At 40.5% G+C, this 24,230-nt stretch overlaps 1 protein-coding gene across 2 annotated transcripts in view; it reads left to right on the top strand.

Annotated features, from left to right (window-relative positions):
* The window catches only part of PLCE1 (phospholipase C epsilon 1), a 325,202-nt gene that overhangs the window by 229,943 nt on the left and 71,029 nt on the right, over positions 1 to 24,230 (top strand). For both annotated transcript variants that reach the window (XM_084634850.1, XM_084634851.1), the window contains exons 5-8: positions 8,917 to 9,062; positions 11,831 to 12,089; positions 17,423 to 17,631; positions 22,568 to 23,243. In XM_084634850.1, coding sequence (XP_084490976.1) covers positions 8,917 to 9,062; positions 11,831 to 12,089; positions 17,423 to 17,631; positions 22,568 to 23,243 — 1,290 coding nt within the window. The remainder of the gene's footprint in view (positions 1 to 8,916; positions 9,063 to 11,830; positions 12,090 to 17,422; positions 17,632 to 22,567; positions 23,244 to 24,230) is intronic.

The following is a 24,230-nucleotide window of genomic DNA, read 5'->3' as shown; positions in this document are numbered from 1 at the left end:
ACTAGAAGATGAAGATGGCCGTAATGTAAAATGTGATGTCACAGAAACAACAATCCAATTTTTACTGGAACCCATTGGGAATTCTGATCTTATACACAGGTATGATTCAGTGATCCAGAATTCATATGTTACCTATCTAATAATTCCAGGTATTCCCTTCACATATCACCATATCTCATCCTTTTGGCAACGATCCGCGTCTCATTTTATATTCTCTGCTCCCACAAATGGTGAATGCAGAAAATCAGATTTGGTTTTGTTTTGTTTTTTATTTTAAGAGATTTTCCCAATTCAGTTCAGGGATTGTGTACCAGAAAGAAAGACCGCAACATCCATGAGCTAGAACACAATGATTCATTGAGGTCTTGGAGCACTTTTCCTTCCATAGATAAGACTTGTTCTAGTCATGTCAGTTAATGTGTCAAATAGTGTTTTCATAATAACTGGGAAGAACATAACCAGCCCTACCCTAGAGAGAGTGAGTCTCGGAGCAGAGTTTCCTTTCTCTATATGTACTGCCTGACAAGATAGAGAAGAACACCAAGATTTACATGGCAGAAGTCCGATTAGCAATGTGGCTCCTTTACCTAGAAATATATCCCTCATTATAAATCAATTTGGAGGATTGGTGATTGACTTCTTTGCATATGGAAACATAAATAAGATGCCCTGTGGTTTTCCTACATGTCAGGACCAAGAATGTGAGGCAGTGAATGACCTTTCTCAAACCTGGGCAAGATCCCTGCTATATGTCCTGCTCTGCAGGACAATACAAAATATAAGAATGCAAGAACGACAGTTACCCAGGTTATGCTATGCAGGATGAAGAGACTGTGTTTTTCAGGACTGATTGGATCTTCAGATGTCTGTATCTCATAGAGGAGGTCTGATATAAAATAAAATAAAAAATATTCCACCTGGGACGAGAAACATTTAAAATGAATACTTTTATGAAGTGATTCTTATTCACATGGGTCCCAAAGGAGAAGTAAACAAATAGAAATTATTCTATGGGACAGTACAAAATAACTTAATTACCATGTTAAATCAGTGAAACATAGGCTTGAGTTCCTCCAGGAGGGCTTTATTGTGCATGTATAAGAGTGTCCAAGAAAAAAGATCAGGTCTGTGTAGTATATTCTCAGCCTGTCCAAGACAATAAACTTTTGTACACATCCCAACGTTAAATGCTCCTTCGAGCATAAACTTTATTCCAATCTCACAAGGCCATAGAGTATGACTTTGGAAGCTCATTTTGCTCCTTACAATACTACCCAGATTGAACCTCTGCAGGAGGTGCCATTATACTTGCTATCCATTAGGGTGAGCTTCCTAATGGCTATTATCGCCAATCAGATGAATTTTTATTTTAAGGAGCTTCTTCTAATGAGACTTAATATTGTACCTTTAATTCAGACAGGTAGTCCTCTCAATTGTCATAGCATTCATTCCCTAAGTAAATTCAAGATATATTCCTCCTTCAGTTAAGCATCAAGGTCCAGTCTTTAGGAGCACTCATAATCCTGTATTGAGATCTTCTAGACAGCCAAATGGCCATCAGTACATAGGTTCACCAGATTCTGCACATTGGTCACCTAACTTAGTCATTGTCATTTCCTGTCTTTTGGCAAAAGTTTTCTCTATGCCTTACTGCCCAGGAGAAGTTGGAGGAGATAGATTTTATAAAATCTATCTCATTTTGGATGTGTCAACATTTAAAAGATGATCCTGCTTCTACCTTAGAGTCACACTACTATGAAAATCACATTGTAACAGATTTGTGGGCCTTTGTACAAAGAATAGGAAAATTTGTCCATGCTTATTTGAAAATTTCCTTTTTTCAAGTAATAAGGTCCACAGATCCAAGCCACTTGGAAACAAATGGATCATTCAGAATAGAGATGGAAATTGATATTAAAGGATTTAGGGTTTTTGTCATTAGATAGAATTTATCATGCTCTGCAGTTGGAGAAATTTCCTCTGTGCTTTTCCTCAAACTATATTTAACACAATCTGTAACTTAGGAAAGTAAATGTGAATTATCCTGGCCATGTGGAAGTTATCTCAGATTCAGGGAACTTCAGGAGATGAGACATTCCCCAGCTGCCAGTGACTAACAAGTTCTGGTTCTGCCTCCAAGATGTAAACACACTGAGGTATCTATTGTAACAGATCTGTGTGCCTTATTACTCAAAGGAAGGAAATTATCAGATAAGCAGAGACAGATTTTCCTATTCTTATTTGTTTGTTTGTTACATTGTGTTTTTAAACAGTTAATGAAAGAAGAGAATTGAATGGATATTGCTTTTAAATAATATGAACAAAGATTGTGGCATCTTATGGAAAGGACAATGTGGCACGTATCTCAGTGAAATGAAAGACATGTTGCACTTCAATTTAGCAACTGAGGCGATCCAGATGACATCTCACAGCCAAAATTCTAACTGGTCATATGCTTTCTTTACACTTTATTAAATTACTTACTACAGGATGCACCATGAAATGTTGTAACTCTAATTACATAATTTTGCAATATATATTAGGTACTATACAAAATTTATAATTGCAACAGGATATGAAATTGGAGCATTCATATTGTACATTTTGCTTTATGGTCAAACAAATATTAGCTATACTGTTTGCAGTATTGCTCATGCATTGTTTATTTCATGTCATGTCTTCATTACTGTTCAGGTCTGTTTTGTCTGGTTAAAGAATAATTAGAACACCCATTTCAGATTGAACTGCTAGAAAGAGGCACAAGTTAGACAAAAAAATGGGCCTGATTCTCAGCCCACTGAAGTCAATAGAAGTTTTTCCATTGACTTCAGCGATCTTTGGATCAGGCCCTATGTGCATAAATGAGTCTAATATGTAAAAGTCCATAAAGGTTTGGATTATGGGTCTAGATACCTATAAGATCTGCACTACAGAAATATACTAGACAATTGTGATAATTAATAGCAAACATCAGTATACATCAGCAGTTGTGCTGTTCATTTAGTACACAAAAATATACACACTTTTTTTAATTCAAATTTTCCTTTTCTTTTTTTCCCCAAAGAGGAAAATTGAGGCCTTAATCTTGTAGCATTTTTATAAATACATACAGTAGGTGAGAATCTCACCCCTGATTACTCTGGGTAAAAGGTTTCAGAGTAGCAGCCGTGTTAGTCTGTATTCGCAAAAAGAAAAGGAGTACTTGTGGCACCTTAGAGAGTAACAAATTTATTTGAGCATAAGCTTTTGTGAGCTACAGCTCACTTCATCGGATGCATTCAGTGGAAAATACAGTGGAGAAATTTTATATACACAGAGAACATGAAACAATGGGTGTTATCATACACACTGTAAGGAGAGTGATCACTTAAGATGAGCTAATACCAGCAGGAGAGCGGGGTGGGGGCGGGGGTAGAAGAAAACCTTTTGTAGTGATAATCAAGGTGGGCCATTTCCAGCAGTTGACAAGAACGTCTGAGGAACAGTGCGCGGGGGATAAACATGGGGAAATAGTTTTACTTTGTGTAATGACCCAACCACTCCCAGTCTCTATTCAAGCCTAAGTTAATTGTATCCAGTTTGCAAATTAATTCCAATTCAGCAGTCTCTCGTTGGAATCTGTTTTTGAAGTCTTTTTGTTGTAATATTGTGACTTTTAGGTCTGTAATCGAGTGACCAGAGAGATTGAAGTGTTCTCCGACTGGTTTATGAATGTTATAATTCTTGACATCTGATTTGTGTCCATTTTTTCTTTTAAGTAGAGACTGTCCAGTTTGACCAATATACATGGCAGAGGGGCATTGCTGGCACATGATGGCATATATCACATTGGTAGATGTGCAGGTGAACGAGCCTCTGATACTGTGGCTGATGTGATTAGGCCCTATGATAGTGTCCCCTGAATAGATATGTGGACACAGTTGGCAACGGGCTTTGTTGCTTGGATACGTTCCTGGGTTAGTGGTTCTGTTGTGTGGTGTGTGGTTGCTGGTGAGTATTTGCTTCAGGTTGGGGGGCTGTCTGTAAGCAAGGGCTGCCTGTCTCCCAAGATCTGTGAGAGTGATAGTTCGTCCTTCAGGATAGATTGTAGATCCTTGATGATGCGTTGGAGAGATTTTAGTTGGCGGCTGAAGGTGATGGCTAGTGGCATTCTGTTATTTTCTTTGTTGGGCCTGTCCTGTAGTAGGTGGCTTCTGGGTACTCTTCTGGCTCTGTCAATCTGTTTCTTCACTTCAGCAGGTGGGTATTGTAGTTGTAAGAATGCTTGATAGAGATCTTGTAGGTGTTTGTCTCTGTCTGAGAGGTTGGAGCAAATGCGATTGTATCGTAGAGCTTGGCTGTAGACAATGGATCGTGTGGTGTGATCTGGGTGAAAGCTGGAGGCATGTAGGTAGGAATAGCGGTCAGTAGGTTTCCAGTATAGGGTGGTGGTTGTGTGACCATCGCTTATTAGCACCGTAGCGTCCAGGAAGTGGATCTCTTGTGTGGACTGGTCCAGGCTGAGGTTGATGGTGGGATGGAAATTGTTGAAATCATGGTGGAATTCCTCAAGGGCTTCTTTTCCATGGGTCCAGATGATGAAGATGTCATCAATATAACGCAAATAGAGTAGGGGCATTAGGGAACGAGAGCTGAGGAAGCGTTGTTCTAAGTCAGTCATAAAAATGTTGGCATACTGTGGGGCCATGCGGGTACCCATAGCAGTGCCTCTGATTTGAAGGCATACATTGTCCCTAAATGTGAAATAGTTATGGGTGAGGACAAAGTCACAAAGTTCAGCCACCAGGTTAGCCTTGACATTATCGGGGATAGTGTTCCTGACGGCTTGTAGTCCATCTTTGTGTAGAACGTTGGTGTAGAGGGCTTCTACATCCATAGTGGCCAGGATGGTGTCTTCAGGAAGATCACCGATGGATTGTAGTTTCCTCAGGAAGTCTCGAAGATAGCAGGGAGTGCTGGTAGCGTAGGGCCTGAGGAGGGAGTCTACATAGCCAGATAATCCTGCTGTCAGGGTGCCAATGCCTGAGATGATGGGGCATCCAGGATTTCCAGGTTTATGGATCTTGGGTAGCAGATAGAATACCCCAGGTCGGGGTTCCAGGTGTGTGTCTGAGCAGATTTGTTCTTGTGCTTTTTCAGGGAGTTTCTTGAGCAAATGGTGTAGTTTCTTTTGGTAACCCTCAGTGGGATCAGAGGATAATGGCTTGTAGAAAGTGGTGTTGGAGAGCTGCCTAGCAGCCTCTTGTTCATATTCCGACCTATTCATGATGACGACAGCACCTCCTTTGTCAGCCTTTTTGATTATGATGTCAGAGTTGTTTCTGAGGCTGTGGATGGCATTGTGTTCTGCACGGCTGAGGTTATGGGGCAAGCGATGCTGCTTTTCCACAATTTCAGCCCGTGCACGTCAGCGGAAGCATTCTATGTAGAAGTCCAGTCTGTTGTTTCGACCTTCAGGGGGAGTCCACCCAGAATCCTTCTTTTTGTAGTGTTGGTAGGAAGGTCTCTGTGGATTAGTATGTTGTTCAGAGGTGTGTTGGAAATATTCCTTGAGTCGGAGACATCGAAAATAGGATTCTAGGTCACCACAGAACTGTATCATGTTCATGGGGGTGGAGGTGCAGAAGGAGAGGCCCCGAGGTAGGACAGATTCTTCTGCTGGGCTAAAACTATTTCCCCATGTTTATTCCCCACACACACACACTGTTCCTCAGACGTTCTTGTCAACTGCTGGAAATGGCCCACCTTGATTATCACTACAAAAGGTTTTCTTCCTCCCCTGCCCCCCCCCCCGCTCTCCTGCTGGTATTAGCTCATCTTAAGTGATCACTCTCCTTACAGTGTGTATGATAACACCCATTGTTTCATGTTCTCTGTGTATATAAATCTCCCCACTGTATTTTCCACTGAATGCATCCGATGAAGTGAGCTGTAGCTCACAAAAGCTTATGCTCAAATAAATTTGTTAGTCTCCAAGGTGCCACAAGTACTCCTTTTCTTTCTGGGTAAAAGGACACCAGTGGTGTAATTAGGTGCTAACAGTTTCAGATCCAGCTGGGAGAGAATTCTCCATGCACAGGAATTGTGGAAGAAACCTGATGTCAGAGGCAAGCTGGGGATGGGGCTTGTGGCAGGAAGAGTGTTCCAAGAGCAGAGCAGCAGCACCTAGCACTGCAGAGATTCTGGGCAGTGCTGCTGCTCTTAGGCAGGCATGAAAAGGCTGTTGTAAATTAGATGGCCTTCAGGGGCTGTCTAAATTATGCAGCCCCTGGAGCAGCCCAGAATCAGATGTGGTTTAAAACTATCTTAGCCCTCTCTCCATCTGTGAGTTCTATTCTGCACCTCTTAGAGCAGGGGTGGCCAACCTGAGCCTGAGAAGGAGTCAGAATTTACCAATGACCATTGCCAAAGAGCCACAGTAATATGTCAGCAGCCCCCCATCCACTCCCCAGCCCCTTCCAGCAGCCCCCACCAATCAATGCCTACTCCCCCCACCCACCACAATCAGCTGTTTCATGTGTATAGGAGGCTATGAGGGGGAAGGAGCGAGGGCATGGCAGGCTCAGGGAAAGGGGCAGGGGCCTTCGGGGAAGGGATGGAGTGGGGGCAGGACTTGGGGCAGAGCAGGGGGTTGAGCAGTGAGCACCCCCCAGCACACTGGAAGTTAGCATCTATAACTCCAGCCCCGGAATCAGTACCTAGGTAAGGAGCCACATATTAACCCCTGAAGAGCTGCATGCAGTTCCGGAGCCACAGATTGGCCACTAGAAGCATAGCACAGCATTTCACCTTCTGTGTATAGCCTGTTTTGAAAATATATTTACTTGAGTGTGTTTATTTGAAATACAGAATTTATTTGAAATACAGAACTGTTTCTGCCTCTTGAGTAAATTAGGGCTTCTCTACAACATGCATTAGCCTGCACCAGAGGGGTGTAGATTCTTGTGCACACTAATGTGTCATGCACTAACTTACCCATGTGGGACCCGACTGGCGCACACTAAAAGTTCCCTAGTGCATGTTAATGTAGCACTGTTTGAAATGGGACTACATTAACATGCACAGGGAACTTTTACTGTATGCCAGAATGGGTCCACATGGACCAGTTAGCGCACAGCGTGCTAGTATGCATTGGAGTTTATACATCTCCGTTGTGGACTAATGCACTGCATAGACAAGCCCTTAGATGCAGTTTTAAAACATTGGCAATATGTAGGAAAAAATTTTGCACCTCATTGACTTACTTTCTCCTTATTAATTTATTTAAAGAAAGAAACTTAAATGTAAAAATACATTTGAATAATGCTGAAAATGTGACACAGGCCAATAACAAAGCTAGTTGCCTGGCTTTCTTTCTTTCTTTCTTTCTTTCTTTCTTTCTTTCTTTCTTTCTTTCTTTCTTTCTTTCTTTCTTTCTTTCTTTCTTTCTTTCACAATTGGATTTAGGGCAAAGCTATAACTTTGGATTTCCTGAATTTTGCTGGTTTCTGTCAACCCTAATATTACTTAAACACAGTCTTTCATTAATAATATAGTATGTTAATATATTTCAAATTAAGAAAACAGTGGAACTCGACTTTGTTGTGCTTGATTAAATTGGGCATCAGAAAGATTGAAAAGCAAGAGAACAATCTTATTCTTGTTCTTGCTTTTACTGTGTTTGCTGTTCTCATGACCCAGAATGAGGAATTGAGAATATTGTGTCTGTATAGGCTCAGGAAAATATAGTGATGTATATAACCCCTACGTGTTTTCATAAATTGTTTTGAATTCAACAAATTTTCAGTTAATTTCACATGTTTGGTTTGTGTCTTGAAATATATCAGTAGGACATTTTAATACAGATTTCTTTCTTTGGGGGAAGCTAGGAGTCTCAAATGTTACGCGAAGCTCTCATCACTCTGGTAATGACTATAAACACATAAATCGTTCAAGACCAAAAGAAGAATGGAACTCAATGTCAGCGAACAGATCACATTTATTATTTTATGATTAAAAGTATTTCTACAATGACAAAAATCAACCCCTCGGGAATCATACTGTAAAAAGGAACAGTTGGTTTAATTTAGGTTTCCATGTGAAATATATCTATTTTTTGTGGATGTTGTGGAAAAGTAAACTGAAAATTTTCAGAGTAGTAAATTTCTGTGCCTGATCAGATTTTAAGTATGTACAGAATCATATAGTTAGTTGATTTCTGATGCTGACATTAATTACCAAACAGAACTTGACAATAAGGTCAAATTTGGAAAGTGATATTTTCTGCTTCGTTTCTTAATATAACAAATAGCTATAGTAGCTAGTTATTAAATGTATTTAGAGTATATTGCAGTGAACAAATTTGTACATCAAGAAAAAAATATATACAAATGTCAGCTCAATCAACTCAAGCAAAAAATATTCTTTAATTTATAAACTGCTGCTTCTGACCTGTTTCCCAAATTGAACAAAATGGGTTATCTTATCTAAGGCTAAAATTTTCAAAGCCATATAGGAGATTTGGGTGCCAGTTCCCATTGATTTTAATGGGAATTGGTCTTGCAAATCCTTTAGGCAGCTTTGAAAATCTTGGCCCTAGTCTACAATACAATGTCTGTTATTGTTCAGCATTTTTGGTTTAAAATAAATAACTTTAAAAAGCATTTTGAGATTCAAATACTTTGCATATATGTGTGTGTGTGATATGTGTATACACAAAGTATATATATCATATGCGGTGAATGTTTTTGTGTGATTTTATTGTGTGTGTGTGTATATTTATATATATATAAAAAATTTGGTGAAATATCTTATTTTCCCCCCAAAAGAGACAATTTAAGATTAAAATATAGTAATTCTGTTGCATTAAATATGTCTGAATGTTCCAAATAACATAGCCATGGCTGATTTCTTGTACTGTACATTTTGTTTTATTAGGTGAGCTCTTGGGTTACATGGTTGATCCTTACTGCCGGTTCTATGGAGGAGAAACGAGAAGTCTTCTCATATTTAGTACATGTGGCAAAATGCTGCTGGAACATGGGAAACTACAATGCTGTAATGGAATTCTTGGCAGGGCTTAGGTACTGGCAACTCATTTTTACATAAGGAAGTTTCAGAGATAGAGATTAAATTACAGCTTCTGTTAAACCCAACTCCTCTCTGAAGAACAATGTGGGACATTGAATCAATCACTCTGTTAAGCAGTATTCTGTTGCTAAATCACATCATTTCATCTTTTGAATTTCTCATAATTATTGGGGGAAAACTAAACATGGTGAAAGACAGACATTTTCTCAGAATGCTCTGGAGACATCATCATCTATCCTGGTACATGCTAAATATGTTAAATTGAAAACATGGACATACATTTTTCAAACAGCTGATTTAAATGAGAAAAGAAAAGTGTAAAAGTAGTTCTATTATAACTATCTGTAACTCACTACAACTACTATAGTTTTAGGGTTGGAGTTTCAATAACAAAGGTAGTGAAACTATAAATGTTAAAGTAATATTATGATTATAGGTCAAAAAAGAAATGTCAAATAAAGCTCCTTCCTTAGCTCACTCCATTTTACCTACGCTAACTGCTGCTAGGTTCTCAGAACAGTAAGTGATTTTACATAGAGTATACAGTATAATGAATTATTCTGTAGTAGGAAGAGTTAAGTCTAAAGTTGCAGCCTCTTAACTCTGACTTTCTTTGTATTTTGAGTGTGTGTTTTTACTGCAGCTTTTTGTGGTTTAATAAGCACACTCATTGTGCTGTTAGTTTACATTTTTAATATATGAAACAGATTCAAAGCACTCACAAACACAAGAAGCCTTGTCCTGCAGAACATATCCACGGCCTCCCAGGCCATGTAAGCCCAAGAAGGCTGTGAATGGTTGTTCTACAACAAGCCAGCTGATTCAGGGAGAAGTCAAAACTGTAATAAGAGTTTAATTATGCCTCTCTTATGAGTACACTGCATGAGGGAAGGGGAGGAAAGGAAGGGTAGTGCCAGAGCTTTATGCAGTGGACAAGGAGATAGTGGAGAGAGGCATATCTTGTAATTAGCTGTTCTGTAGCACCGCTGGTGTGCTGGGTGAGGAGGGGTGGAATTGCCATGGCTCTGCCCAAACATGCTCCTCTGGGAATGAGGGAGCTTCTAGCAGTGCAAATGTATTCTCTCGTGCAGTCCTAAAACCATTTTTTGTTTGGATATAAACATTCCTTTGAGCATCTACAACACAAACATGGCTGCAACATGCTAGAGCGTGAGAGCTGGAAAGCTGAAACTAACAAGAAACAAAAGTGAAATTGTTTATTTTATAGTTTATTTTCATTGTCCAATCTGACGGAAATGCAAAAAATATACTAATCAACATTAATGATTTAAAATCATTTTTGAAAATTATTTCACTCTCACTTATCTAAGGATTACTAATAATACAGCAGCTTATGTTATGTACGGATAGGTTTATCGTGACATTGTTCCTTTAACTATGTTTGATTTCCTGCCACTACTCTTTATTTTTAAGATAGTATAACAAGATAAATGGAAAAGATTCCTCTTTTCCTTCCCAAGCTGTTGTGCCTAACTCTCTTAGGCTCTGTTGAAAATCCCAGCTGTAGCTCCAGCAATTTCTAGATCTCATTACTCAGCTTTGCAAGTTCATTTTGGTGTTCAGTTATTCAAAAGGAAAAAATTGTTCTGTTAGCCTGAGCTAACTGAATTTGTCTCATTCATTTACAGGGGCTGGCAACGTGTCCGTACATGGACACAAGTGTCTATGGTAAAAATTTTGAGGTCCATGGGAGTGCTCACCTGGGGCGGCTCCCCACAAGTGGCTCCCTGTCACTGCTGTTGCTGGCAGACGCCAGGTGGCTCTGCAGGCACACTGCCTCTGTCCCCTCTACCCAAATGCTGACTCCACGGCTCCCAGCCTATTGGCCGGGAACCACGGTCGATGGGAGCTGGGGGGGCGGTGCCTGCAGACTGATGCAGCATGCCTGCAGAGCTGCCTGGCCGCGCTCGCCTCCACCAGCAACAGCAGGGACAGGGAGCCACTTGCGGGGTGGGCAGTGAGCCTCCCCGCAAGCAGCTCCCTATCCTGCTGTTGCTGGTGGAGGCGTGGCCAGGCAGCTCTGCACACTGCCTCTGTCCCCCACCTCCCAGCGCTGACTCCACGCTCCCAGCCCATTGGCTGGGAACCACGGCCAATGGGAGCTCTGGGGGCAGCACCTGCAGACAGGGCAGTGTGCAGAGCCGCCTGGCTGCACCTCCGCATAGGAGCCAGAAAGGGGACATGCCGCTGCTTCAGGGAGCTGCTTGAGGTAAGCGCTGCACGGAGCTTGCACACGCCCAGGCCCCGCCCCCCTGGCCCAGCCCTTATTCCCCCTCCCACCCTCCGAACAGCTTGGACTCAGCCCGGAGCATCCTCCTACACCTCAAACACCTCACCCCCAGTCGCAACCCAGAGCCTGCACCCCCAGGTGGAGCCATCACACCCCCACACACACCCAACCCCCTGCTCCAGCCCAGAGCCCCCTCCTGAACCCCTCATTTCTGGCCCCACCCTGGAACCCTCACCCCCAGCCCAGAGCCCATACCATTTCCCACACCCCAACCCTATGCCTCAGCCCAGAGCCACTTTCCACCCCCCGCCAATGTCTGTCCCTAAGTCCAGTAATTTTGTCAAGTGTCTGTCGCGCAGCATGGTGGTGCTGACCCCTGTTTCTGAATAATGCTAATGAAAGTAAGACTAATTTTCTTTAATAGAAGAGATCGACTTCTGGTGTTGAACTTTAATGTAAACTATGTTTTTTTTATTTTCTTACAAATGTTTTGTTGTCTATTTGCAATAGGTCTAGAAAAGTTTTAAAAATGTGGCAGTTCATGGATCAGTCTGATATTGAAACCATGCGAGGTCTGAAGGATGCTATGGCACAACATGAATCATCCTCTGAATATCGGAAAGTGGTAAATCGTGCTCTGAATATTCCAGGCTGTAAAGTAGTTCCTTTCTGTGGTGTATTTTTAAAGGAGCTTTGTGAAGTTCTTGATGGAGCAGCAAGCCTCATCAGACTTTGCCCACAGTATAATTCCCAGGATGAAACATTAGAGGTAAATTATTAAGAGATGGCATTGATGTTCTAAATGGTTACATGCCCATACCTGTATACAGTGAAAATGGCTCCCTACCAAATTGTAGATGATAGTGAAATTGTTATTTGACAGTTACTGAAGGTGACAATTGCTTGAACCCCCTTTGTTCAATGCAGTTGATGAAACTTTTTATGACCTTCTCTAAACCAAAATGTAATCTATGGTATCAAATAGAAGGATATCAATCCAGTTATACAATAACAACTCGTATTAATTTTTTAAAATTAATTTAAAGTGGATTGTTTATATATAGGAATGACAAATATATTGCAACTACAGTTGCAATCAGCAATGAATGTTTATGCCAAAAAACCTCATTCTGGAAGGTGCTAAGCACTTTCTTTGAAAGATAGTGCTCTTAACTTCCACTTAATTCAATGGGAATAGAGGTAAAGAAGAGTTCAGAACCTCAGTGTTTCAGGCCGTTAATATACAAAAAGAAGCAAGTCTTCGAGTATGTGTCAGTGTGGATCCTGAGGTAGGTGCTCAGGCAGGCGAACCTGGAATCTTTTGAATAGCAACATCCAGCAGGGCCATGGATGCAGCCCTGTGCTACTTTGTGCTCTTGTGCAAAGACATAAAGGGTGGAGAGGCCCTGACGTTCTCTCAATTCCTTCTTAATGTCTGTGGTAGGGAGACAGACCGGGAATTTGTCTGACCTGCTTCTGGTTTCAGAACCCTTTTCCAGTGAAGAAACCCTTCTGCACTTCTCCTTTTAATTAGATCCTTCATCTTAGACTTTTTTGTTGGGTATTCGTGAAAAAAAGAGAGAGCAAGCAGTTAGGATAGACGTGGGGGACACCCCCCTGTACAGCAGAGTGAGGTGCTTTGTGCTAATCTCTAGCTATGGCAGGCTCAAAACCCACTAAGTTTAATGTGTGTCCTTCCTGTTATAGTTTCATGCCTCTCATAGATGAACAAAGCAGATTCATGGATTCCAAGGGCAGAAGGGACCATTGTGATCATCTGGTTTGACCTCCTGTATAACACAGGCTATAGAACTTGCTCAAAATAATTCCATTTGAAATAGAACAGATCTTTTTTTTTAATCTGAATATAATTTAAAAATTGCCAGTGATAGAGACTCTACCCTAACCTTTGATAAATTGTCCCAGTGGTTAATTACCCTCACTGTTAAAGATTATATGCCTTATTTCCAGTCTAAATTTGTCTAGCCTCAACTTCCAGTCTGTTCTGCCTTGGGAAAGGTTACATCACCAACAAATGTTCCATCTGCCACTCCTTTTCAACCCATACCTGGAAATCCCAAGACACGAGGCTCTAACTGCCCCACTTGTACCTAATCCATGAAGATAGCTTCAGATTCAGGAGCACCAGAACCAAGGAGATTGTATTCATTGATCTGTCTATATCAGGCACCACATCTTTGGCTCCAGTAGGGAAAAGAAGGCAAAAAGGGTGCCAATACCATTGTTACCAGTGCCGACATCACCAACAGCAACTTTACCACTGACTGCATTGTCTTCAGGACAGAGAGACCTGGCACTGCCTTCTGAGATGGAAAGACACTCCACCACCAAACGCAAACACAGCAATCAACTGGCATCAAAGCCAGTTTCTTCAGAGAGGACTCAAGGACTAGAGAGAAGCCCTTGAAATCCTCAGCATCGATAAGCATAGTGTCATGACATCGGTGAGACCAAGAGACCAGGTGATTGCCCTGGTACTGACATTGATACAGAGAACTGCTCCAGTACTGATCCTGGAACCAGAACCCTTCTTGGTATCAAGACATTCCTTCAAAAAGCCCCCCTCACGACTCCTCTTGGTGTCAGAACAAGCCCAGACACCAGTAGTGATATTGGCACCAGCTCCACAAACATCAGTGCCAGAAACCATATGTATTGGCACTGTAATTTCCAGAGACCTATTTCTCCTCTTCATCACCAGGCCATTCCTTCTCCCCCACCTCAGGCAAGGAACCATTGCCCAAGAGGAAATGACAGTATCCGAAAGAGTACTTGGAAGGTATGTGGTACAGAGCCCCTGTGCAGGACTGGGAATGGATGGGACACCCACAGTTTAGCCAGGACCAGTACAACTTGCTGTACTGGATTTATTGAGGCCCCACCTTCCCATATGTCCCCTTCCCATGACTCAGAAAAGAGGAGATGATCTCGGTCACCATCAGCAATGCTTGCTGAAGCGCCCTCAGTAGTACTGCATGGACCTTCCAAAGATATGGTGGAGTTAATGAAGGAGACACTCCAGCTGCTCTCCCTACCTAAAGAATTCTCCTCATCCCTTGATGAATCAGCCATCATAGCCCCAACACTGGCTGTCAGTGACTTCCAGGCTTTCCTGGAGTTGCTGCCAAGGATAGCGGACACATTGGACATGGAAATGATGGTGCTCCAGGAAGACATATTTGACAGCCTCAGCACCTCCATGCCCACAAGAATTGCCCTCCCAGTCAATGAGGGCATTTTAGACGCAGTGAAGGGTTTGGGGCACATCCCTGCCTCACTTCCTTCTGTCTTGGAAGCGTCTGGAAAAACACTACCAAGTCCCGCCCGGAGGTTTTGATTACTTTTATGCCCACCTGACTCTGGGGTTGCTCATTGTCTCTGCAGTCCAGGAGAGGACTAGATCCAAGCAGAGGACTTCAGAGACAAGGACCTCAAAAAGCTGGACATTTATGGAAGGAAAGCATCTCTCCAGTTCTGCATTACAACCAATCTAGTGCTGTTTACAAAATACAACTTTTGGTATGGGAGAGGGTGGCTTCCTTCCTATCTCAACTCCAACAGGTGTATAGGGAAGAATTGAGACATGATCAAGGAGGGGCAGATGATAGTCAAGACAGCACTACAAGTGGCAGTGGATGAATCCAATACAGCTGCTTAATCGGTCTCCACAGCAGTCGTAAAGCACCAAGTGTCCTGGGTCCAGGCATCCGGAGTATCAAGGGAAGTCCAGGCTACAATTGAGGACTTACCCTTTGAAGATATGCATTTAAATAGCCCATGAATGGAAGAGACACTGCACTGCCTCAAGGATTCCAGACCAACACTCAGCTCTTTGGACATTTATGCCCCAGTACCATACTGCAAACCCTTCCAGTACCAGCCATCTCAGAAACCAAGAATGTCATCTTTCTTTCATAGCTACCAGCCTGAGTATTCATCCAGAAAGTGATCCCACTATTCATGGATTATTCATGGACCCCACTATTCACCCCTCTTCCCTCTTCTCTGTTGCAAATCAATCTCTCTCTCTCCCCCGGAGGGAGCAGGTTTGAAGAGATGATTGAGAACCATGTCAAAACCACTCTACAGCTCACTTTCAGATATCACTTGTCCGCCTTTACTGGACACTTTCCTCCAACAATGGAATCAGGGCCCTTTTTTACATCTTCCCACCAATCCTAGCAATCACCAGCGTGGTTGCCAAAATTAGACAAAATTGGACCTGATTCATCTTGGTAGTTAGCTCCCTACTGGCCAAAATAGTTCTTGCTGGCAGACTTTCTACAACACCAATCTGACTTCCAGACCACCCAGATCTATTGTACAAGAGATAAGTCAAGTACTCCATCTGAACCCAAAGTTGCTGATGCTGAAGGCCTGGATATTGGCTGGCTGATCATCATGGAAAAGGACTGCTCCTTGCATAATCAGGAGATTCTGGCATCAGGCAGGAAACTATCCATAAGGAAAACTTACTCTTCTAAATGGAAAAGGTTCTTGATGTGGGCAGCCCAACATGGCCTGGACCCAATGCAGGTCCCAATACTGAAGATTTTGGTCTACTTGCTGCAATTAAAACATTCTGGAATTTTACTTCAATTAAGATCCATTTGGTGGCAATTTCAGCATATCATCCACCAATTCAGTCTCTTTCAATCTTCTCTCATCTGTTGGTATCCAGATTCCTTAAGTGCCTTATGCATGCTCACTCATTGGTTAGAGATCCTCCATGGGGCTTCAGTGTTGTCCTTCATAGGCTTATGGAGTCCCCCTTTGAGTCCCTTTCCAACATCTATCCAACATCTTGCTCTCCAAAACAGTATTCCTGGCTGCCATCACTTCAGCCAGAAGAGTCAGTGAGATCCAGCAACTCATGGCAGAGCCTCTGTCTACCTGGTTTCATAGAGACAAAGTGGTCCTGAGACCTTATGCAAAATTCCTTCCAATGGTGGTTTTAGAAATGCATTTGAATCGATCAGTGAACTAACTTGTGTTCTTCCCATAGCCATGTTCCAGGCAAGAGGAGAAGAAACTCCATACCTTGGTTTATCCAGGGTTCTTTGAAACTATATTGACAGGCTCAAACCTTTCAGACTGTCCCCACGACTATATGAGACTATACCTGACCACTCTAAAGGGCAAACCATTTTATCCCTAAAATTTCAAAATGTATCACACTGTGCTACCAGATGGCTGATGTTCCTCTCCCACTGACAATTTAGGGACCATTCTACCAGAGCTCAAGTGGCATCGTCAGCATGGTTCTGCAATGTGTCACATTTGTCAAGCATTATGCACTGGACTTATTGCAAAGTTTGGGAGAGCTGTACTCCCATTTGTCTTCGACAGTTGCAGCTGATTCTCCGCATGGCCGCCATCCTGAAGAGGCTACTACTTGACAGTCACCTGCAGTGGTGGCTTACACATACCTGAAGAACAAAAAACAGTTACCCTACAGTAAAAGTAATTCCTTGAGATGATGTTAGCAGTGTGAATCCCATGACCTGCCCTCTGCTCCATCCACAATTTCAGTCTTCAGCTAACACAAGCTTCAAATTGCAAGGGAACTGAGAGAGGGTCAGTTCCTGGACCCTTTATCCTCTTCCATGTGAGCACAAGAAGGCACAGGGCACATACATGGTCCTAATGGACATTGCTATTAAAAAAAAATCCAATCTCGCACACGTGTGGTGCAGCCGTATCTACAGGGGGATCCACGCTGACTACATCTTGAAAATCTTACATCTTACGGTCATTGTAAGGTAAATAACTGTTCTTTCCATTTTTATATTTTTTTCCTTTCAAATCATCCCTCAAGTGTAGAGATTAAAGCTGAGATTTTCAAAAAGTCTAAAGGAATTAATATTATTTATTTATTTGTTTATAGTATTCTAATGCCTAGAATTCCTAGTAATAGACCAGAATTAGGTGTTCAACTCCCACTGAAAGTCAATGGGGTTGATCTGTGCCTCATACACCAAGGCCCCTTTGAAAATCTCAAGTTAAACTCTATTTCTGTCAGTTTACTTAACTATGTATTATTCTAACTGTTCATTGTATTAACTATTTGGGGTTTTTTAGTTTGTTTCAGATTACAACGGGCAAGATAATTTCTTGCAACGAGTAGGCCAAGATGGTTTAAATAATACAGAAAAAGAATCAACAGCAAACAGTATCTTTCAAACCATTCGGAGTTGTAATCGCAGTTTGGAATCTGAAGAAGTTGAAGACAATTTTAGTGAAGGAGGCAATTCAAGAAAAAACTCTTTGAAGGATAGAAACCGTTACCAGTAGGTTTTACATTGCATAGTTTACTGTGCTATTTTTCTATGTGTTTCAAGATTTTTCATGTTTAATTTGCTGTTGTCTGAGTCTCAATTATGGTAACAACATGAAACTTTAATATAAGCATCCTTGAATTTTGCCCCTTCCAATTTCAGCTCTTTTCCCAGAGTTACGCTTGATATCAGGATGCTCAGAGGCTTGGAATCTCTCAATAGTTTTATCGTCTATTGTGATGTAATTATTTCCAGGCAAATCACTTTTATTTTGTCTAGAGAGCTTTAGAAACCCACAGTTACATTATGATTTTGATCAGTTGTGCCAGGAATAGCACCATGGCATCTCTGTTATCAAAGCTCAGAACCTTATATCCTGTGGGTTGAAACAGCATTCTGCCCTAGTTAATATAAAGGTTATTTATTATTGTTGGTAAAGCCTGCTACTTTTTAAGGATATGTTCATTTGAGGTTCATAATTACCTCAGGAAGAATCCATGAAAGCTATTAACCAAATTTTCACACTGGATCAGTCCAGTTATTTAGCACTGGTGTTTCTTTTATTATGACACCTGGGAAAGCTTGGTGTTAGCAACCTCAGATTCCCAGTTCCCACTTGTACAGTGAGAGGTCCAGTAGTAGATCAGTATCATACCAGCATACCGTACAGTATTGGTCATGTGGGAATAGTGATAAGTCCAAAGCCTGCTAAATCATTTAATCTTCCAAAGTGTTGTTTTGTTTTCTAGTTGTCTTTCTTATTGAATTTAAAGAGGAAAACATTTTACAGGGGAATGAAATTGGTGTTATGTATCTAGCTTCCAATTTGAGATAAGTCTCCCACAGTGCATTTCTAATTAACCACATCTATATAGCATAGAAACAGCAGAAAAATGCAGTTAGGTGAGATGGTGGTTCTATGTCTATCACAGTCTTTCCCAAGGACAAGTGTATTACTGTTATAAAGAGAGGAACTTTTGTTTTTACTAAGAGCTTTAGTCTAGTCTAATAAATTTAAAATATCACAGTAGCAGATAGTTAACAGGAAGCATGCTCCCTACCTCTGTAGATAAAGAACCACATGATAGAGAGTAAAATACCCACATGTTTAGAGGTATCCAAACTGGTTCAGCCACCTATATATAAAGTCCAGTAAGTGAGCATCTGAGAAGGAACTACCAGCTTCCTGCGTTTATTTCATTTACATGCAATTGTAAATTTCATTTTAAAGAAATAATCTTTGTTTCCTGAAATAATGTTTTCTAATAGAATTATTAACATCTGGCCTTAGTTCCTTCTGAGCACCGAAGCAGCAGCTGATGCCAAGAAAGGCTGTCCTACTTCACTGTCCATTTACATCATCCCTTGATTGCGGAAGAGTGCTGTAGAAAGCCCATAGTCTTTAGAATTTCCTACAACTTAAGTGCTTCCTTCCAGAAATTATTTTCTTAACTAACATCAGACATTTTAAAACTAGTATTTAATTCACAGCTCAGATTTAAAAGAAACTTGGGAAAACAACATTTCACTTATTGAAGCAAAGTAAAATGCTTCTAGTAATGATAAATGGGAAGGTAACTTCTCCTGTAAATGTTTAATCATTGCTTTGGAGTATATGTTTTATATCTATATACATACATGAAATTAAATGAATTCATCCTCCTTTGAGCAGTACCAGTCTGTCCTGTCTGCTTTCTTAAAGAGTTCATCCCTCTGTAGTCAGGCCCTCTTGGCTGCCAGCCGTCAGTGCTTGAAGTCTCCTTTCCCTTCCCACTGTCCTGTTTTCTCCTTCTTGTGCACACTGAGAACTCTGGGAGGGACAGGAGCTTGCAGCAAAGGAGGATGAGGCAATACTATTTTGCTCTCTTTTTGTGTAGAGGCTGGAAAAGCAGGATTGTTTTAAAATATTGTGCACTGTGGACAGCTTTTCCAGTGAGATGGGAGTAGTATTTTGCACGTAGTATGTGAGGTCATTAACTTATGCTCTTTTGTATATGTTAATATTTGGTTTCTTAGTAAAGTTAAAAAGTATTTTTATTATAGTTATTTATTTAAACTAAAGACTGTTTAGTAGTAGAAATCTTGATTTTTGTAGGGTGATATATGAAACTGTAATATTTTGATGTTTGGGGGAAATATCACATAATTTGCTTCAGTGTCATAGTTCAAAGTGAAAATGAAGATCTTACCTTAATTGATTTTTCCTGAATTACATATAGAACTGAGGCTATGAGTCCATAAAAATAGATAACTTAGCTTGAGCTGAAGAATATAAGGGGCATCTAACAAAGTCAGGGAATATGTTTATCAATATTCCCACTCTTGCCTGTTGATAGGATATTTAGCACTCTGTGATCAGTGCATTGGCTATTCACCAGGAATTTCCTGACATGCCAAGTATATGTCAATGATTCATTTTTATTAGGGCTTTCTCTTTTCAGGGATAAAGCAAGTTGGGTAGGAAGACAGAAAATTGCCAACGCAAGTACAATTATTTGTCATCTCCTTCATATCTCACTCCCCTGACAGAGAGGATAGAGTTATTTTTCTAATTTAAAATGCTTATATATTTCAAATTATTTCAAACTTGTGACACTTAAATATTGTCAAAATTAAGGTAGACCAGAATAAATTGAGATAGAAGCTCCCCCTAATTTTCCTGTGATTTAATGTTTTCATACACAACAGTATATAAGAGTGGGAATCTATAAAATATGGGTGTCATTGAAGAAGGGGAAATTACATGGTCTACTTGTAATTTGATGTCCTTGAAAGTGATATGGCTGTGAGAGTCACATTCACCTATCCATTCCAAAGGAAGAACTAGAATTGCATTTTGATTCGTTAGAAATTTTGATTGTGGGTGGAAAAGTACATAGAAGCTTGCCTATAGTATATGTATCAGGGGGTAGATGAGTTAGTCTGTATCCACAAAAACATCTGAAGAAGTGGGGTTTTTTTACCCACAAAAGCTTATGCCCAAATAAATCTGTTAGTCTTTAAGGTGCCACTGGACTCCTTCTTATATGTACTTTTTCAAGGTTTGTTAATCAACTAACTTACGCCGACGTTCAAAATTTTGCCACATAATCCTTTTAATGATTGATCCCACTTTGGAGAGACAAGCCATATTATATGTGTCTGAATCAACATCTTTAAAGCACAGTAATTTCTCTTTAGAATAAGTGTGAAAATCCACACAGTTTTCTTTTTTATATATTGCATCCCTTGCTATTTCCTTCATAAAACGACAGTCTGTTCTAACATTTCCTTTTATCTGTTTCCTTCATTCCTAATGCATCTCAGTACAACACACGCAAAGAAAGCCTCTGAGTCAAACCGAGTTCTGTAAGTTTGTTCTCAGCACTTCCTAAACTATATTGCTTGTGCTAGCTACTGCCAGAAATTAATTGTGCATTTTTTGTGTGGCTGCTTCAGATGGCACAAACAAGAGTATGCCATCCCTGTCTATCCTGGGCCGCTCTTTGCAAATCCTCTCTGTTGTTAAATCCTGTCAATATTTTCTAGGATATTTGTAGGGTTGGCTGCTTTTTTCCATTTGAAAAAGTTATTCTTGTGTGGTCATGACAAATACTTTAATGTTTAGATATGGGGTGAGATGCATTGAAGTCAACAGCAATGTATACTAGCTGAGGATCTGTCCTATGGTTGTTCTTTTTTACATTCAATACGGCAGTACATGTGTGTTTCAATTTAGCAGAAGAAGCTCTTGTAGGGAGGAGATTTTGGATAAGTGAATTCTGTTCTCATAAACCATATTTGTTAATTTAGATTTTTCTGCTTCATAACTGCTGTTTCTCAGAACAGTAAAGGTATTCACTATATTTGGATTGGTAGCTACAAACGTTGTGATTGATAATTATATGTTACTTATATAATATTTTACATGTTCAAAATAGAAATATTCACTAATTAATTCTCACAACACTTTTCTGAGCAAGGTATGTGTTGTTGTCGTCACTATTTTATAGATGATAACATTAAGGGTATGTCTATGCTGTGGGGGAGGGGGATGATTCCCATCTCATGTATGCATACTCATGCTAGCTGTCATTGAGTTAGCATGCTAAAAATAGTGATGCAGCCACGGTGGCATGCATAGCAGCGAGTAGTGGCATGGGCTAGTCGTGCTGAGTACAAACCCTCCAGAACCCTATGGTACTTGGAATGGCTTGCCCCCCCTGCCTGTGCCACCCCAGCTTTGCTACTATTTTCAGTGTGCTAGCTTGATGGGAGCTAGTGTAAGTATGTCTGAGTGAGCTGGAAATCACACCTCTAGCTCCTAAATGTAGATGTAGCCTAAGACAGAGAGAGTAAGTAACTTGCTCAAGGCCACAGAATGAATCTCTGAAAAGTAGAAATATAGTAAAGGAATTAGCCTTCAATCCACTAGGCTGTGCTGCCAGTGTCCACAAAAGAGATTTGGACATACTGCAACCAAAGCTATTGTATGGATTGGATTTAAAAGCTGGAATCACTTTGTTTTTAGATCCCCTGTGAAAGTGATTCATTACTAAGAACTTTTTAAATGTGCATTTATATTTTTGTATATGTGATGTTTGGGAGGGAAACCTGAAAAAATTGTCATCATACATTTTTTCTCTGTCTCTAATACAGTGATATCAATCCTAACAATATCTGTTAATTAATTAGTTTGTCCAAAATTACAATAGTATAAAGGTACATTCTATATACTATATAATACAATACTGTCAAAGTCTTTAAGCATAGATATCCTTGTACCTCTAAACAGTATGATGTTAATCTTCTGCTGAATTTAAACTATAATAGAACAGGTTTTAAAGATAGTATTGTAGCTAAACATGCACAGAGTAAATGAAAACATGTGTATCAGATGTTCCACTATGTATACAGTATATATACAAATACTGGAAAACATAAGTGTTGTATCTTACTTCACATACAGGTTTATAATTGGAGATCTCTCAGACTCAGAAAGTGACATATCTGAGCAGTCAAAAGAGTGGGACACAAATACAACTGAAGAGCAGCAAAAGGCATACAATCATGGAATAGAACTCATTCCCTGGTATGTGTTATCAATCAGAGCTGATGTCCATCAGTTCATGCTACAAGGGGCAACTGTCATACATTATGACCAGGAGATGCATCTCTCAGCACGCTGTTTTCTTCAGCTTCAACCTGACAATAGTACTTTGACATGGATAAAACCCACTACAGCTTGTCCTGCAAATACTAAAGTAAAACTCGGTGTGCTAGGTAGCAATGCTGACCTTGGTAAATTTCAGTTTCTTGGCAGTACTGGATTGAATGGACTGGTGGAAGGTTTCTTGGATTTGTTTTCAGCAAAGGCTGTGTACATGGGGCACCCTGGCGTTGATATGCACACTGTGTGTGTTCAAAATAAACTTTGTAGTATGTCCCTTGAAGAGAATGGAGTAACACTACTATATGGACTTCAAACTACTGATAATAAGTTACTGCACTTCGTGGCTCCAAAATATACTGCCAAAATGCTGTATGATGGATTGCTGGAATTAACAAAAGCTGTAAGAAAAATGAGGAAATTCCCTGATCAGAGATTGCAGTGGCTACGGAAACAGTATGTCTGCCTTTATCAGGTAAGTTTCAGAGTAGCAGCCGTGTTAGTCTGTATTCGCAAAAAGAAGAGGAGTACTTGTGGCACCTTAGAGACTAACAAATTTATTTGAGCATAAGCTTTTGTGAGCTACAGCTCACTTCATCAGATGCATTCAGTGGAAAATACAGTGGAGAGATTTATATACATAGAGAACATGAAACAATGGGTGTTACCATACACACTGTAATGAGAGTGATCACTTAAGGTGAGATATTACCAGCAAGAGAGCGGGGGTGGGGGGGAGCCTTTTGTAGTGATAATCAAGGTGGGCCATTTCCAGCAGTTGACAAGAATGTCTGAGGAATGGTGCGGGGGGTGGAATAAACATGGGGAAATAGTTTTACTTTGTGTAATGACCCATCCACTCCCAGTCTCTATTCAAGCCTAAGTTAATTGTATCCAGTTTGCAAATTAATTCCAATTCAGCAGTCTCTCGTTGGAGTCTGTTTTTGAAGTTTTTTTGTTGAAGAATTGCCACTTTTAGGTCTGTAATCGAGTGACCAAAGAGATTGAAGTGTTCTGCAACTGGTTTTTGAATGTTATAATTCTTGACGTTTGATTTGTGTCCATTTATTCTTTTACGTAGAGACTGTCCAGTTTGACCAAAGTACATGGCAGAGGGGCATTGCTGGCACATGATGTGTAAAACTAGTGAATCTGGCCTTTGATATTGCATTTAATCAAAGGCCATCATGTGCCAGCAATGCTCCTCTGCCATGTACATTGATCAAACTGGACAGTCTTTACGTAAAAGAATAAATGGGCACAAATCAGATGTCTTCAATCTCTTTGGTCACTCGATTACAGACCTAAAAGTGGCAATTCTTCAACAAAAAAACTTCAAAAACAAACTCCAACGAGAGACTGCTGAATTGGAATTAATTTGCAAACTGGATACAATTAACTTAGGCTTGAATAGAGACTGGGAGTGGATGGGTCATTACACAAAGTAAAACTATTTCCCCAT

Source organism: Lepidochelys olivacea (genome assembly GCF_965140295.1).
Source record: "Lepidochelys olivacea isolate rLepOli2 genome assembly, chromosome: 7".
Lineage (NCBI taxonomy): Eukaryota > Metazoa > Chordata > Testudines > Cheloniidae > Lepidochelys > Lepidochelys olivacea.
This window is presented reverse-complemented; position numbering and strand designations above follow the sequence as displayed.